Raw genomic sequence first — 15,812 nt, 5'->3', positions numbered from 1 at the left:
TATATAGATATATTTCAGTTGAACGGGGAAATGGACCAACATTACGTCATCGAGTATGACAGACGGTTTGCTATTGTACGAGGGCCAGTATTACCAAGGCATGCTTTTCGGACGTTTACTTCTACGTCGTTCGATCAAGATGTCTTTGACATTGGCGTTGAAGTGTTTCCGTCCTACAATGTAAAAACTGTGGTGTTAAAACTGACAGCAGTTGGTGTTAATGGAGAACCACACCACGAGGTGTTAAAATTACGTCCTAGAGATTGAACATAACACCAAAGAGTGTAAATGTAACAACCAAAGGTGTTGTAACAACACATTTACATGTAAGTGTTAAACTAACACCATGAATTTAACAACGGTGTAAAATATCTGGCGTGGTCCTCTGGTTAACACCACAGTTTTGCCATGTACGAATAAACCAGAAGTGTGTTTTAACCGCGTGACGCAGAACGCTTTCAAGAACATAGGAAATGTATTGTCAAGTGTCCTTTATATGAAAAAAGCAACCACGAAGTCATTGTCGAGAATTGGTGAATCAAAACAGCAGTTTTGTCCTGGACTCCAGACAAACTGTCTTCAGCTCCGAAACTCCGGACGAAACTGCTCTTCCGGTTAACCAATTTTCCACAATCACCTCCAAGCTGTACATTGTGATTTGACTTGCATTTACAATACATTTACTGTATTCGTGAGTTAACATAGTGCAGAAATATCACGCGACCAGAACTCAAAGGACCTGTCGTTTTCAGCACGACGCTGATCAATACAAAACAAACATCGGTAAACAGGGAGGATAAACCAAACTTGTGCAGATCGGAGATCCAATCGTCAGTTCCATCGTCGTAGAAGCACCCGTCGTGTATAACGAAGCTCCTTAGTATATGGTCAATCGGACGAGCTGGTATAAACGCCATTCAGGAGTTTTCACAACAGTTATGTAGACACTTTCTTGAACGTAGAGAATCTATTGTCAAGTGCCCATTGTAACTTTGTCGAGGGCCGGTGAATCGAAGCTGAGCAGTTTCGTCCATGACTCTACTGGACAAACGACCTACGATATTTCGTCACCTCTGAAACGTCGGACGACCCTCGACAAAGACTACACTGTGACTTGACTTGCAGTTTGCATTTGCTGTGTTGTAGGATTCACTCGGCATAGCAAAAACTGTGACGTTAACCGGTGTACAAAGAGGACCACACCACTTATTTTACTCCGGTGTTAACCTGACAGTGTTAGTTTAACACATACAAGTGTTATTACAACACCCTATAGGTTGTTACATTTACACTATTTGGTGTTATTTTCAATCTGTAGGGTGTATAGTTTTAACAACTCATGGTGTGGTACTCTGTAAACACCAACTAACTCGCTACTTTGGCAAGTTGGGGCAGTTTTCTCATCAAAGATGAATCCACATCTTAATTTTGAAGAAGATCCAGTGAACCTTCGAGAAGAAGTCACATCCTAACAATATTTATCTTGCATGCCGAGGCAGAAAGAATACGGCAATGTCAACTGATTAATAATCCAATGATTGAACGATGCATTAAATGAACCTGTCGTCATCTCACACTTTCATCAGTGTCCACCACAGTTTCAGTTATCGAGCACGGACTAAAACCACTGTTCCATTTCGCACGTCTGACATCAACAGAAATTTGAGTATAAAGGAGTGATAGCTTCAGTCGGCTGGCGGTGTATGTTATGTTGTTCACTCCATCCCACGGCATTCGCTTTTGGTAGTTATCCAGAAGACAGTATCTGAAATGTTGAAGATAAATTTGTTTAGGTTATGTCCGAAGGGAGAGTATAGAAAACGAGTTAAAATTTCACCTGAAAAAATGCTCAAACTACCACGTTTATTTCAAACATTGATGGTGTTCGGATTTGTTATACTTAATTTTGAGGTATATCTCTTCTTTTAGTGTTTGTGTGTGTGGGAGGGGGGGGTGGCTTGAAGAAAGTTCGAAATCTACTCACGCCTCATCGCACATTTCGTTTTCTGTTTTCTTTGTATGGTTGAGCGACCTATAGAATCCTTCACGTAGGTCACGTGTCGGTTTGTAGCCGCTGCTGTACAGTCGTTTTAATAAATCGTCATCTTCTCCTCCCCAACCCCAGTAGAAGTTGGAATAGCCGTTTGATTTTGCCATCTGTTCTTCTGTCACTCCCACAACTCCTCCGAATAAAAGTTCGTACGCGGGTCTGAAAAAAAGTGCACAAACTCGAATTCAATATTTTAAAATTTAGTATATAAATAAGGACAATTTGACAGCACTTTCAAAATTCTCAATGATCACGAGGCCATTCGTGCACGATTTCCGACTGACCTTTCAATAGTTTTTTTTATTCTTGAAAAACTTTGGGGAACGGTTCAAAATAGTATTTCATCGGTCTTTCAGGAAATTTTTTTCTTCAAGTTATATTTTGAAGCAAGTCTTATTGATCTCTTCAATAATTGTTTATGATATATCACATTTTTTCGCAGATCAATTGTAGGCCGCTGAAAGATTAGTGACTCACTGAGTAAATCATTGAAAGTTCATTAAGACTAGTGAAAGATCCATGATAAATTATACATGCTTGGCGAACGCGGGAAGACATCAATCATCGCATGAGAGGTTTGTGAAAGACCGTTGAAAGACCATTGCAAGATTCTTTGGGCATTGGAAGCTGTAGGACTAGTGAAAGTTCAGCAAGGCAAGATGTATCGGCCAGTCTATCAGAATTTTACCGGAGATCTTGGTCAAATTTCAAGAATTCTTTCAGTGGTCTCTTCCAAAATCTTTTTTGATCTTTCAAAGATTTCTGGCAGTATGCTACATGATATTTCATCGGTCTCTCAATATCTTATAGTCTCATACTAAAACGTTGAGCTCTCTTCAAGATCCTACGGGGGTCGTCCTCGAAAAGTTGTTACTAGTCTTTTAGATGTTTGGGAACCCTGACTGCACACAAAGAGCTAATTCACTTATCTTAAAGGCTGCTAAGAGGCATTGTCAATTTTGGTCTTTCACTGATCTTGGAACGATCCCTGATCTGTGGAATGGGGACCTACTGAAAAAAAATCCTTTACCTGAATCCCATTTCCTCTGGTCTTGCACAGAAATGCCTTGGCATACCGTCACAGCCGTAGTAATTCGCCCCTTTCATCGGGATCTGGTCTATATCGTGGAATACAACACAGTCCCATCGGCCGAACCGGAGAGCCTCCAGATACCCAATGTTCTTCATCATCCCACGATTGAATATCATATCGTTGTCCTGTCAAAATGTAAATTATTGGATATGAATCGAATGATCTAATCCATCATTCAACTGAAACTAAACAATGGTCAGCACCAGAGCAACAGTAACTCTTTTGAAATAATAATAATGATATGATAATAATAGCTGGATTTTTAAAGCGCTTTTTGCCTGAGGATACAAGGCGACAGCTGCTATTACCCCGGCTGCAGCCGTGATGCCTACAGACATTCAAGGTTTGTTTTCCTTTCTACATGGAACCCATTCACCTCACCTTGGTTGAGAGCAGCACAACACGGGTAAATTTCTTGCTGAAGGAAAACATCCTGGGGAAAACACGCCTTGCCTGGGAAAACACGCCTTGTCCCTCAGATTGAAAGAAAAGGGTCATAACCATTACACCAAGACACCCCACTATTCTTATTCTTACAAAAAACTCTCAGAATATTGATAGTGAGTCAATTTCAGCATTGCTTTGCTAATAATTAAATGGAAAAATAAACTGGGATCGATTTCTTTGGTGGGAATCACCTAGTGATCTTTCAAAATAGTTGAGAAAGGGCAAGTTATAGAGCCAATACCCTGGAAATGATAACATTCATAGTCATACTCCGTGTTTGTTTGAACATTTCCTCTTTAACGAAAGGGAGAACTGGAGTTAAAAGGGGGGGGGGGGGGGGATCATACCTGTTCCGAGACGAATATCCTGAACTCGAGATTTTGTAATTTTAGAAGAGGTACGAGGTTTCGAATCAAGATAGACAGATGCTTATGTCGATTCCTGAACGGGATTACAATAGCTACCTGTAAAGAGGAAAGAAAAAATAATACTCTTGAAAATCAACGTTGCTGAAGTTTATAGTTAAATATCTTTTCAATTGACTGTTCTTGACATCCCAGGATGTCGAAATTCATTACCATGTTTGTGCGGGATTGGCATAAGGCAAGGATACCCCCTTTTTCTCACTTATGCTGACAAACACACACAAAAACAACCCTCCCCTTCCGTAATAATGCAAACGTTTCAATTTGACAAAGTGAGAGGTAAAAAAGCTAAAACAGATTTGAGAGATGTTGTTATGGGAAGTTATGGAATCGCCATGAACTTCATAATATGACGACCAAGGCCAATGCCATTGAAATTGAAATAAACAGCCATTATTCTCATTAATGAAGTAAACATGGCCCTCGATGTGAAAGTACAATTATGCTCCCTGCTCTTTAATAATTCCTCGGTCTTGCACCCCCCCATAAACCTCTAGAATCAATTGGCACCCCAGCATGTCGGACAAACTTAAATCCCGGGATATATCTATCTATCTATCTCCCTATATAATGTAATTCAGATTCGGTGTTTTTTTATTTGATATTACCGCCATTTCATATCTTGTCTTTCTTTATAAACTAAACATTAATTCCAACTCTTTACCTTCCATCTAGGCTCACAATCCAGTGGCACCCAGTGCCCGCCAGCATAATACGTGTAGTTTCCTATTTGTATTCCCCGCTCGTTCTCTCGCCTGTATCCATCATGGTTGATAAAACGACTGGATGGAAGTCTATTCATGACGTGGTCCAAGATGGCGCGCATCCTCGCCACGTAAAGCACGACGCTCGTTCTCTTGTTGCCGAAGATGGAATCTTCTACGATTCCAAGGTCCACATCCTCGGTGTGAGATTGGAACTGGCTATTGAGCTCTATAAGGGACGGAGATGAGTAATGATTTTCTTATCAAATTAATAACATTTTGTTGTGTACATTTAGAGGCAGAGAATACTTGCCAACATCATCTGTATCATATGCCTTGGGATCCAGTTTAAATCCCAACGCTTACGCCTAGTTGGTGAGGCCTACAAATCCGAATACTCTGAAATTCAGTGTCAGAAGTTCCGAGGGTTCGTAAAGCTCGAAAATTCGTAAATCCGAACACGAAGGTTTTACATTCAGAAACTTATCAATGGTTGAATATGGTTTACTGGTTACTTTCGTACTAAACGAATCTTATCTATTTTCAGATTATCAAACCTTGGCGAAAATGAACCTTAGGCCTATATTATTTTCGAATTGATGAAGGTGTGATACCAAACATTTTTTTTTCTCGGATAAGTTTGAATTAATTCATTGTGGGGATGAACTAGCCTTCATAATATTAATGCTACAAATTTGCGGATCAACGAATTCCTTTTAGCGTTTGGCAAACAATCAGTAAGCTTGTTCATGGTTCGAAATAACGCACCTCTGGATAATGAATTTTTAAAATAATGAACCTGTCGAATAAGGAGCCTTCGGAATAACGAACGAATTCGGATATCAATTTGTTTGCATTTTACCGTTTCCCTCTGCATGGCACAGAATATGATTATTTAAATGTCAAATCTACCATACTCAACTCAATCATATGCACTCTAAAAATTCGAATGTTAAATCAACATTTGAAAGGTTGGAGGAGTGACAACCTTTTCCAAATGTTACATCCAACCTTGTATAAAGCTGAATCCAACATTTCAAGTGTTGGGTATGTTATATAAGAAGAATTGTAAGAGCAATTTCATTCATTTATGTTAAGGAACATTCCAGAATGTCTTTATAAAAGCTTTTGTTATGCAGGCCTCGCCTATTTAAAGGCCAAGGAGTTTTATTGTTGAATAGAGACTGCCAAACAATAGATTGCTACACAATAGGATTCCAGTGAACAATAGGATTAGCTATGTTAATTTCACTGAGGTCATGCACGTTTTAGAAATGAAGAATGCTCCAGAAAGAAGGAGAATGTACTAAATGTAGAGAATACTAGAAGTCTCTAGAATAGTTGTAATTAGTATATAAAGCTGGCAGATTCTTCAAGGACATCATCATATCATACCAGATCACTTCAGGATATCGGATCAGAGTTAAGAGTTTCACGCAAGACTTTATGTCAGAGCAGACTTTATTTCCACCTGGAATATTTATCTTCTGTGGAATTATTTGCACACCATCAATGAACTGTTTGCAGTTATTTTGAGAGAGGAATTCTCATCGAGATCATCAACCTGTTTTAATGAACACTTTTCAACCCTTGGATTGCTGAAATTGACTGTAAGTCATCATCAACATCGTCTTCACGGACATTTCAACTCATTACAGTGACTCTTGTTATTCATCGTGCTTTAACATCAGTTTCATCATCGCCATCATTGTGAACTTTTACTTTTCGCCAGCCAACTTGGACTTTACTCTGGATACTATCATTTGGAATACCGTAATTGCCAGAACTGATTTCAAGAGACGTAAGACCATTATCATTTCTGATTTGTTTGTGTACTATGCTTAATTATTTCCTGTAATAAAAAAAAGGAAAATCAATTTCAAATTATTTTACTGTTATTTGTTGCAGGCTTAATTATTTCCTGTAATAAAAAAAAGGGAAATCAATTTCAAATTTTTTTACTGTTATTTGTTGCAGTATCGTATCAGGTAGAACTATTTAAAGTGGTAAATGCAACATTCAGAAAATGTTGTCACTCCTCCAACCTTTCAAATGTTTAGTTAACATTTCTTTTTTATAGTGTGAAAGTCAGCGTAAAATACAATATATTTCAAAACGTTCACTGGGTATATTTAGTTATTTTAATGCTGACTCTCTTCATATTTTCGTTTTCATTCTATTTTGCATTTATTTGTGTTTTGAAGATGTAACTTGTTGAAAATTTATGAATCATTTTAAGCTGAAATGAATCATTATCCTCACATTATGTACATGGTTGGAAGAAAGAAAAAAATATATATTACAACAATTACTAAGGCCATTTGTCCTTGGAAAAAAAAGAAGATTATCCATCGAAGAAGCGAATGTCGTGATTGGATGCAATTCATAAATTCTAAAAGAAAAATTCCAAAGAGAAAAATAGTTTACCTCTCCTCAATCCAAGCTTGCAAGAAACACCAACTTTTGGGGTTGCATCTTCACTTTCACCTATAAATTAAATGATTGGAGGAAAAGGCAATGAAAAAAAAGGAAGACAATGTTTGCCCTTTTATACAATTATTTGATTGTTTAGGCTCACACACCGTCATTGCGCACACCGCACTCATCAACCCCTTTCCCCTACATACTTTTTAAAACATGTTTTAATTAAGGATTTTATTTAAATGATTTACATAAACTCAATGTAAATCATTACAACAAATTCATAATTCTTCATTTCATATTAACAAGAATCTACAAAGTATTCACCGAATACTGAAGCAAGTAATGACGGAATGAAACGCCAAAATATACTATTTTACTATTAAGAAAAACATCGCCCTACGAATTGCAATTGCCACATGTATTTATGTCCAATTCTATGATTATAAAATTGTCACTTTGTTATGCACTATACACCCTTAAAAAGGATTGGTCAAAATGACCAATCTGTTGGTTAATATGTGTCCGACCGATAAATTGGTCAATATTAACCAAAATTTTGGTCGATTTGAACCAATAATTTGATTGCTTTTGACAAATTTTATCGGTCGGACACATATTAACCAACAGATTGGTAATTTTGACCAATCCTTTTTTAGAGTGTATGCCATATTATTGTTATGCTCATGCGTTGTAAATCTATTGTGTATATCCATGATTCAATAAATGCAGACAATCCTGCAAAAAAACTCCTACGTACAATGAAAAACATACATTTAAGTGTAGACACACACACACACACCTACGCCCACATATCCTCACTTCTCAATTAGTTTTTAAATACATGTACATGTTCTTGGAATGTATATATAATGAGGATTGCCTTGCGTATTCTATATCTTAGATTCACATCGTACACTCGTACTCGCCTGCACAACCAAGCGCGCACGCACACTCACACACACCCATTTACAACCCCCACATACACATCTCCTGGGCCCCGTTGTACAAAGAGTTACGATTGATCCGATCGATCGTAACTCTATGGAAATCCATCAGTGTCATATTTTTTTCTACAGGAAATTTGCAAAATGTCCTTTGTAATCAAAGGAGAACACCCCAAATTGTCAAGAAATCAACGAATTTATGGATCTGCATTCATATCTAGAATTTTTTTTGAACAAACATGCATTTCATATGTTGACTTTGCTGGCTTTCCATAGTTGCGATTGATTGGATCAATCGTAACTCTTTGTACAACGGGACCCTGGTGTTCGTCCTAATTTGTCCCCTTCGCTCCCTTTCTGCCTCTCCCTCTCCTTATCTCGCTCTCTTCGTCAACGTGTTTCTACGTACCATTCCCCTGCCAACTTGCTTTTGAGGAGACAAAGTCGTCATATTCGGTGCCATTTGAAACCTTGTACATCTGGGCATTCACGTCTGCTCTTGTTCGTACTGTTCTGTTACGCCGCCCTCTTTGGTTTTCGAAGGGATATGTTCTTTTGTCATTCAGTTTGCCCAATTCTGTTATTAGTATAGCGATAAGGAACGTATAGAACAGTAATTATGATTTGAAGATAAAAGATAATACTTTCATTTGAAAAAAAAACACTGCCAGTGATTATGGATTGGAAATCGTTTATCAGCAATACAACCTTTTCTCGGTAGACCGTGGACTTAAGGGGGGGGGGGCATTAGTATTGTTTTCAGAGAGTAAAGCAACCTCCAAATTCTCGAACATTCATTTTTTAGACGACGAAATTATATTCAAGTCTTTCTGACTGTGAGGTTGAGTTTTATATCATAAATGCGTTCAAATTATATAAATAAAATGTGATTATGTATAGGATAAAGATGAAAAGATACGAAGCAGTAAGTCCAATGGTCACACATCGATGGATGATAAATTAACAATAAACATTGAAAGTTTAAATTGATAGGATGATGAGGAGGGAGGATAAAAAGAAAGAGAAGAACAACAACAATAACATCAGCAACGACAAGAGCAAGAACAAAAAAGAATAGGAATGAGACGGGAATAAACATAATTACATGAACAAAATCAACGACATGAAGAAGAAGATGGTAACAATTCAATGAAGAAAAGAAACAATATTAAATCACATACCCTTTTGGTTTTCAAATAGGTTTCTCCTGGGTACCGAACCACCACGAAATCCATGAAAAAATGAGTAGATACCATAGATACATACAATACTGATGAACACGAAGGGGTTGTGTATGGTCCTTCTTAGACTTCGCCAACATATCCTATCAAAATATATATATTTGGCATAGGAGAAGAAGAAGTAGAAGAAGAAGACGAAAGAGAAGAAGAAAAATAGGGAAGAGACAAAGAAGGCATTTACTCCTGTTTCAAAGTTAATTTTATCTACATGACACTTGAATTATTTTGATAGCGACTATACAAGGAATGTAGATTATTACAAGAAGAAGAAGTAGAAGGAAATGAATCATGATACTACTCTCTCCTTTCTCATATTTTCTTTCTTATTATTATTTCTTGTTTAAATATACATTTAATTGCTTATAATGCTTAAGTTGTCATCTTGATGTACTTGTTTGTGTGTGTGTGTGTGTGTGTGGGGGGGGGGTTATACTATTTATAAGAATAATTATAAAAGGAGACAGCTCTGTCCAAGCTTTGCTTCCTTCATTTCCAACCTGCCTGTATAATTATCTCGACTATAATATGTACGGAAAATTTTGCATTTTGTTTTATTGCTTAATATAATGAGATGTACGAAACCATACGTAATTTTAATCGCTTAAAATTAGAATAAACAAAATGAAATAAATGAAATGGAGTATAATGCATGATGTAGCTGTGCGGTTGATATTATTCTGTGTTGGTATTTCCTTGGTCTATGACCGATGACGTTTTAGCATGAGAAAGGATGTGAACGGGACGTTTGTTTCCGGTATATACGATATCTTTACTGTACAGGTTGACACGATACGTCCACTTCTTGTGCATTATACAAAATTTATGAATGAATTAAGTAAATCAGGAATATATATCTATTGAATCGAATTAAAAAAGAAAATCTACAGGAGTAGATCCAGGGTCGAATCCTAACGGGGTGTGTATTTCGTCTGAAAGGTGTCTGAAAAAAAGGTCACCAGGCCGGGATGGTGGACATTAATTTTGTCCCCGAAACACGCCCCCCCCCCCAAAAAAAAAAGATAGAGAGAAAGGCTCAACACTCATTATTTTTACTTGGTGTGCATCTCATGCATTCTACATTATCGCATTTTCAAATTTTACAGCGTGGGTCTGCCCATTCAGCCCAATAGATCCGTGCTGTTCTAAGATACGAATTAAAAGTGCGTACGATTCAGCCATTTTTTAAGATTGGTTGATTGAATTTATTAATCAATTTCGTTAAAAGATATCTAAATATTATAATAAACATGATAATCACTGCTATTGCTCAAGCATATTTTTGCTTACATAGTTTGCCACTGCATTTGTTTTTTTCATTACTTTGTTTTATCCTTTAATTCTATTCATGTCTAAATTTTGTTATGACACTACTATAAATCTGTCACATTATAATGTACTTTCATGTCATATTACAATTATGTTTTATGTTTTGTAAAATTTATTTTGACTTTACAATAAATGCAGAAACTCCTGCAAAAAAATCACATATTATGCCAATATAAATGCATAAACATATGAAATGAAATAAGAGAACCTTAAAGAAATGCCTTTAAGGCTTTGTGGGTCACAAGTTCCCTCAAATACATGTTTTACATTGCGTTACAAGCATATCAGAATCTTCAATTTGTTATACTCCCTTGTAAAAAAAAAGAAATCGAAGTAATTTTACATGGGTATATGTACATCCACATGTACACTCATTTTCATTTCCTTTATGTTCCATTTCCAAAAAAAACGCTGAATTAAGTCGCTATCTGTCGTACATCTTGACATTAAAATTAGTAAACAATAAACATAATGGAAAAAGACGTAAGCCTACAGTTGGGACAAGATAATTATGCAATAGTTTGTTGATGAATGGTACACTGTAAAAACTATGGTGTTAAAACTGACACCAATTGGTGTTAATAGAGGACCACACCCTGAGTTGTTAAAATTACACCCTAGAGATTGAACATAACACCAAAGATTGTAAATGGAACAACCAAAGGTGTTGTACTAACACCTATAGGTGTAAAACTAACACCACCAATTTGACACCGGTGTAAAAGAACTGGTGTAGTCCTCTATGTCCACCGGTTAACACCACAGTTTTTGCTGTGCACTGGTAAAAACTGAACTTGTAAAGACCAGCCGCCTAAATTTTAAGTGCAGTAATATTTTTTTATCTTTCATAGATGAACCTCAAAATGATACCTTCTAATCCACTTTTCAAACCCTTCTGTCGTGGAGCCACTCAATGCTTTAATCCCACAAAGCCATTTTCATTGTCATAACGAATAAAGAGTTGGTACAGTACAAACGAATATTTACTGTTATTATGATAAAATATATCAATAAATGAAACAAATATTTTTGCGTATAATTACAATTAATGACTTGATTATATAGAGAGATTAAATATACTTAAACAAAGCTTTTGTATGTAAAATAACGCGGGGAGTGCAACGCGAAAAAGGAATCGTCAGTCCTAGTCGGAATAATCAGTAAAGATAAAAACTGACCTAGGTCCTCTGAACCCACTGGCCAAGGGCTTTATTGTGACTTTTAGTTCAGTCCTCAAACTATGCAATGTAAACATTATCTTTTCCAAAAATATTTGTCATTTTTGTGAAACCGATCCTAGTATTAAAGTGAAATGTGACTGATTTAATTTGTATTTACCGAGTGTGTGAAATGACACGAAAGTCAGAGTAATTTGCATGCATTTTCATGCGGTATACATTTAAAACGATGATTTGCAATATCAAATTTATTTACAATACTCACATCATTATGACAATGGTTTCGACTGGTACTTCCAAAATAAATATTTCAACATCATGTGCAGACTGAACATTTGCCTGACACGTCGGGTCAGTCAATTGTAGAGCAATATACCGGATGATCTTCCTTTTCTTTTCGCGGGGTATCTTCACCAGAATCAATTACGGTGAGACGTGTCGATGGAAATGAAAACTAAATCGAATTGGATACCAACTTTTGTGTATTCGATAGGAAGAGGATTCAGCTGACAATATCCGGTTTCCTACGGCATCAAACAACGTATAGTTCAATATCATGTCCTTAAAAAAGGTTAAACCATACGAGTTTTACATTTCGGTTTGTTGTTGGAAAAAGTACCCGGTCACACTATAACGTCGATACTTGAGTGACCACATTATACTTGTTTTAACATTTGGGTTATCTATTGAATTGAATTAATTCATTTTCGATTGAAACTACATAAAATCAAGATAATGATAACAAAGTAACGAGGAAAGCAATGTCATTCAATAAAATATATAAATCTTATGAATGATAAAGCAGATGTCCATGAAAGCAGAATGTTTGTTATATTAGGGTCACTTGAGGAAGGTAGTTTAATTATTTTTCCTTTGGATTTTAACCACCGTTATGTTTCCTTTATTTTTTTTGTAGTGACACCGTGGGATAATAGCCATAGTCAACCCCCATCGAGTTTTGATGATTCAGTAACTGATTCATGCACTAGTTTATGCATCGATAAGTTATAAAATAGGATGGTGTCTGACCGGATCATTAACGGATGAGAACTGCATTGTTTTTCATCTTGTGCTTTTAACATGTTTAAGGCCTGGTCACACCGCCCGAGCGTTGTTGGAACGGTCGTGGAGCGGTAGGGAGAGAGGGTTGAATTTTGCTCACAAAATTGGGGAAAAATCGAAAAAACAAACAAAAAACAATCGAAATTGAAAATGGTGAACGGTAGCGAGTGGTGATGATTTTTATCTCTCCGCTCCACGACCGCTCCAACAACGCTCGGGCGGTGTGACCAGGCCTTTACACTTACCTTTACCAACAAGGTTGTAAAAGACCCGGAAAGCGTGCCATTTCCGTGCCAAACAGTAAATGGCATTTTGTGAACTCAATGTCCCATTTACTTTGTTTCGTATGTTGTAGGGTCCCGTCTCACAAACAGTTACGATTGATCCGATCAATCACAACTATGGACGGCCAGCACCGTCAACATGTCGTATGCATGTTTGTTCCAAATATTTTCTAACTATGATGCATTCATTGTTTTCGTTGAAAATTCATTGTGCTTCTTTTTGTTTACAAAGAACATTGTGCAAATTTCCTGTAGAAATTTTTTTGACGCTGATGGATTTCCATATAGAGTTACGATTGATTGATTGAATCAATGGTAACTCTTTGTAAAAACGAGGCCTTGGACGTGTCCAATATGCACTTCTCTTTAAGCTACATCCCTTATTGCAGCATGACCCCGGAATGATCTTTTTATAGTGGGGGTGCTGAGGTGAATTTGACAAGCAAAAAAAAACGGGTTTCACTAAGAAATTAAGGTACTTTCGGTCCCTAGAGATTTGATAAGCAAATAATAATAACAAATACATATAAAAAAGTTTATAATCTGAAAGGAAGGTTGTTTTGATCTAGATAAATTTGACAAGCCAAAAAAAAAGGCTTTCCTACAAAATGTTAATTTTCATTACATTTCTGCCATTGATCTTACCTACCAGATTTCCAGGGGGTGCTCCTTCTGGAAAATAACACACTCAACACCCCAAGGAAACTTTCGGGGGTAGTCCAGTACCCCCACTTCACAGGGCCATGTGTTGCAGGGTATTTTAAAACTATTTTGGAGGGGTTCTATGTCAGGTTCTGTGTCAAATTTGAGTATCTGAACTCCAATTTACACCTTTTTACACCGGCTTTGTTTATAGCTGCATGCAGCGCAGGTAAGCGTTTTAAGGAATAGTTCCTTGCCAGATACTCATATACCGTAACCATATCTGTGCCATGGCTGGATTTGAACACTGAAACGTCTGATTTGTAGACCGCAGAATATCCTTTAGACCACGACACATTCTACAAAATAGCAGTGCCGTATTGAGTCATCAGTTTTGAGGGGGCTAGATATGGCACATCCCGTAAAATTTGTTTTTTATTACAAAAATCCTATTTTGTGATAGATTTTGACATACATTCAGAAAAGAATATCATAATTCACCCTTTTCTTTATCCTTTTCTTTCCTTCTCCTTTTCTTGGTCGTGATTTTTTTTAGGAGGGGGGGGGGGGTCCCCAAGCCCCCCCAACCTGTACGCCACTGACAGTCATTCTCAACCGTTAATTGTAAATGCACTTTTGATCGAATCAAGATGTCACATTGAGCTATATTTTGCTTTATAATTATTCCAATGTTCTACTGCAGATGCGTTTACCTTTCGGACCACTCACTATAAAAGTTCAGTCACTTGAAAACAATAATAATATTGAGGTCCGCATTGGATCGATCTATCTCCTGTCTTTGAAAATCCCTGGCTCCGTCCTACAAAGAGTTACGATTGATCCGAACAATCACAGCTATGGAAAGCGAACAACCTCAACATCTAAAATGCAAATTTGTTCAAAATATTTTCTAGATAATAATGTTTATTCATACATTCATCATTCTCTTGAAGATTCAGTGTGATTTTCCTTATTTACTGATTGTGCGAATTTCCTGTAGAAAAAAATTATGGTATGGATGGATTTCCATACAGCTGAGTTTGATTGGATCAATCATAACTCTTTTGTGAGACGGGGCCCTGTTCTGTTCCATATGCACAAGCCTATGTATATTATTGTGGCAAATGGCAAACGGCGGTGATTTTTTTTGGTTGATTGCTATTAAAGAAAGCATGAACGCTTGGAAGCAAGCAACCAGAGGACCGACGCTCAGTGGGCGAGAATGACGAAGCTCGAAGTGCGCCAAAATGAAATTCCACGTTATTTTGCTCAGGGGATTGTTGGCGGAGAATCGACTGGACATAATTTCAAGCCCATTTGACGTCACCTAGATACTAATATTTGATTGGCTACTTAAACTAAACTATACACTAAACGATTATGGACTATATAAGATTTGTGTCAAGTGTTACTTTAAGATTGACCTGACAGAATTGGTTTATGCATGCATGTATGATATTGTTGGCGGAGAATCGACTGGACATAATTTCAAGCCCATTTGACGTCACCTAGATACTTATATTTGATTGGCTACTTAAACTAAACTATACACTAAACGATTATGGACTATATAAGATTTGTGTCAAGTGTTACTTTAAAATTGACCTGACAGAATTGGTTTATGCTCCTCACGCTGCTTCCAAGCGACGCACAGTGGGCGAGAATGACGGAGCTCGAAGTGCGCCAAAATTAAATTCCGCGTTATATTCATACTAAGAAATTTTGCTCAGGGATATTTGTGGGCGTAGAATCGACTGGACATAATTTCAAGCCCATCGGCGGAACTAGGATTTTCCAAAGGGGGGGGGGTGTTGCACCCACAAATGTAATAACGCCCACAAATGTAATAACGCCCACAAATGTAATAACACTTTACCCACAAATGTAATAACGCCCACAAATGTAATAACACTTTACCCACAAATGTAATGATTTCACCCACAAATGTAATAATGCACTTTACCCACAAATGTAATAATTTTTGATCGCCCA

General features: G+C 37.0%; 1 protein-coding gene across 1 annotated transcript; it reads right to left on the bottom strand.

The window, feature by feature from the left end:
• LOC121430395 (beta-1,4-galactosyltransferase 6-like) lies at positions 1–9,349 on the bottom strand. Its single transcript, XM_041627681.1, has 8 exons — positions 9,269–9,349; positions 8,497–8,664; positions 7,147–7,206; positions 4,680–4,948; positions 3,938–4,054; positions 3,081–3,268; positions 1,985–2,209; positions 1–1,765 (listed from the first exon to the last, which is right to left on the bottom strand). The coding sequence occupies exons 2-8, from the start codon at positions 8,564–8,566 to the stop codon at positions 1,567–1,569; spliced, it is 1,128 nt and encodes a 375-aa protein (XP_041483615.1). The 5' UTR covers positions 8,567–8,664; positions 9,269–9,349; the 3' UTR covers positions 1–1,566.
• Positions 9,350–15,812: the final 6,463 nt, after the last annotated feature.

Source organism: Lytechinus variegatus, chromosome 16 (genome assembly GCF_018143015.1).
Source record: "Lytechinus variegatus isolate NC3 chromosome 16, Lvar_3.0, whole genome shotgun sequence".
In the NCBI taxonomy this organism is placed as follows: domain Eukaryota; kingdom Metazoa; phylum Echinodermata; class Echinoidea; order Temnopleuroida; family Toxopneustidae; genus Lytechinus; species Lytechinus variegatus.
This window is presented reverse-complemented; position numbering and strand designations above follow the sequence as displayed.

Coding starts and splice junctions, on each gene's coding strand:
- LOC121430395 (XM_041627681.1), bottom strand. CDS start 8,566: ATGTACAAGGTTTCAAATGGCACCGAATATGACGACTTTGTCTCCTCA. Junction 4,949..7,146: donor CAAGCTTGGATTGAGGAGAG/GTAAACTATTTT, acceptor CGTCCCTTATAG/AGCTCAATAGCCAGTTCCAA. Junction 3,269..3,937: donor GGATATTCGTCTCGGAACAG/GTATGATCCCCC, acceptor ACATTTTGACAG/GACAACGATATGATATTCAA.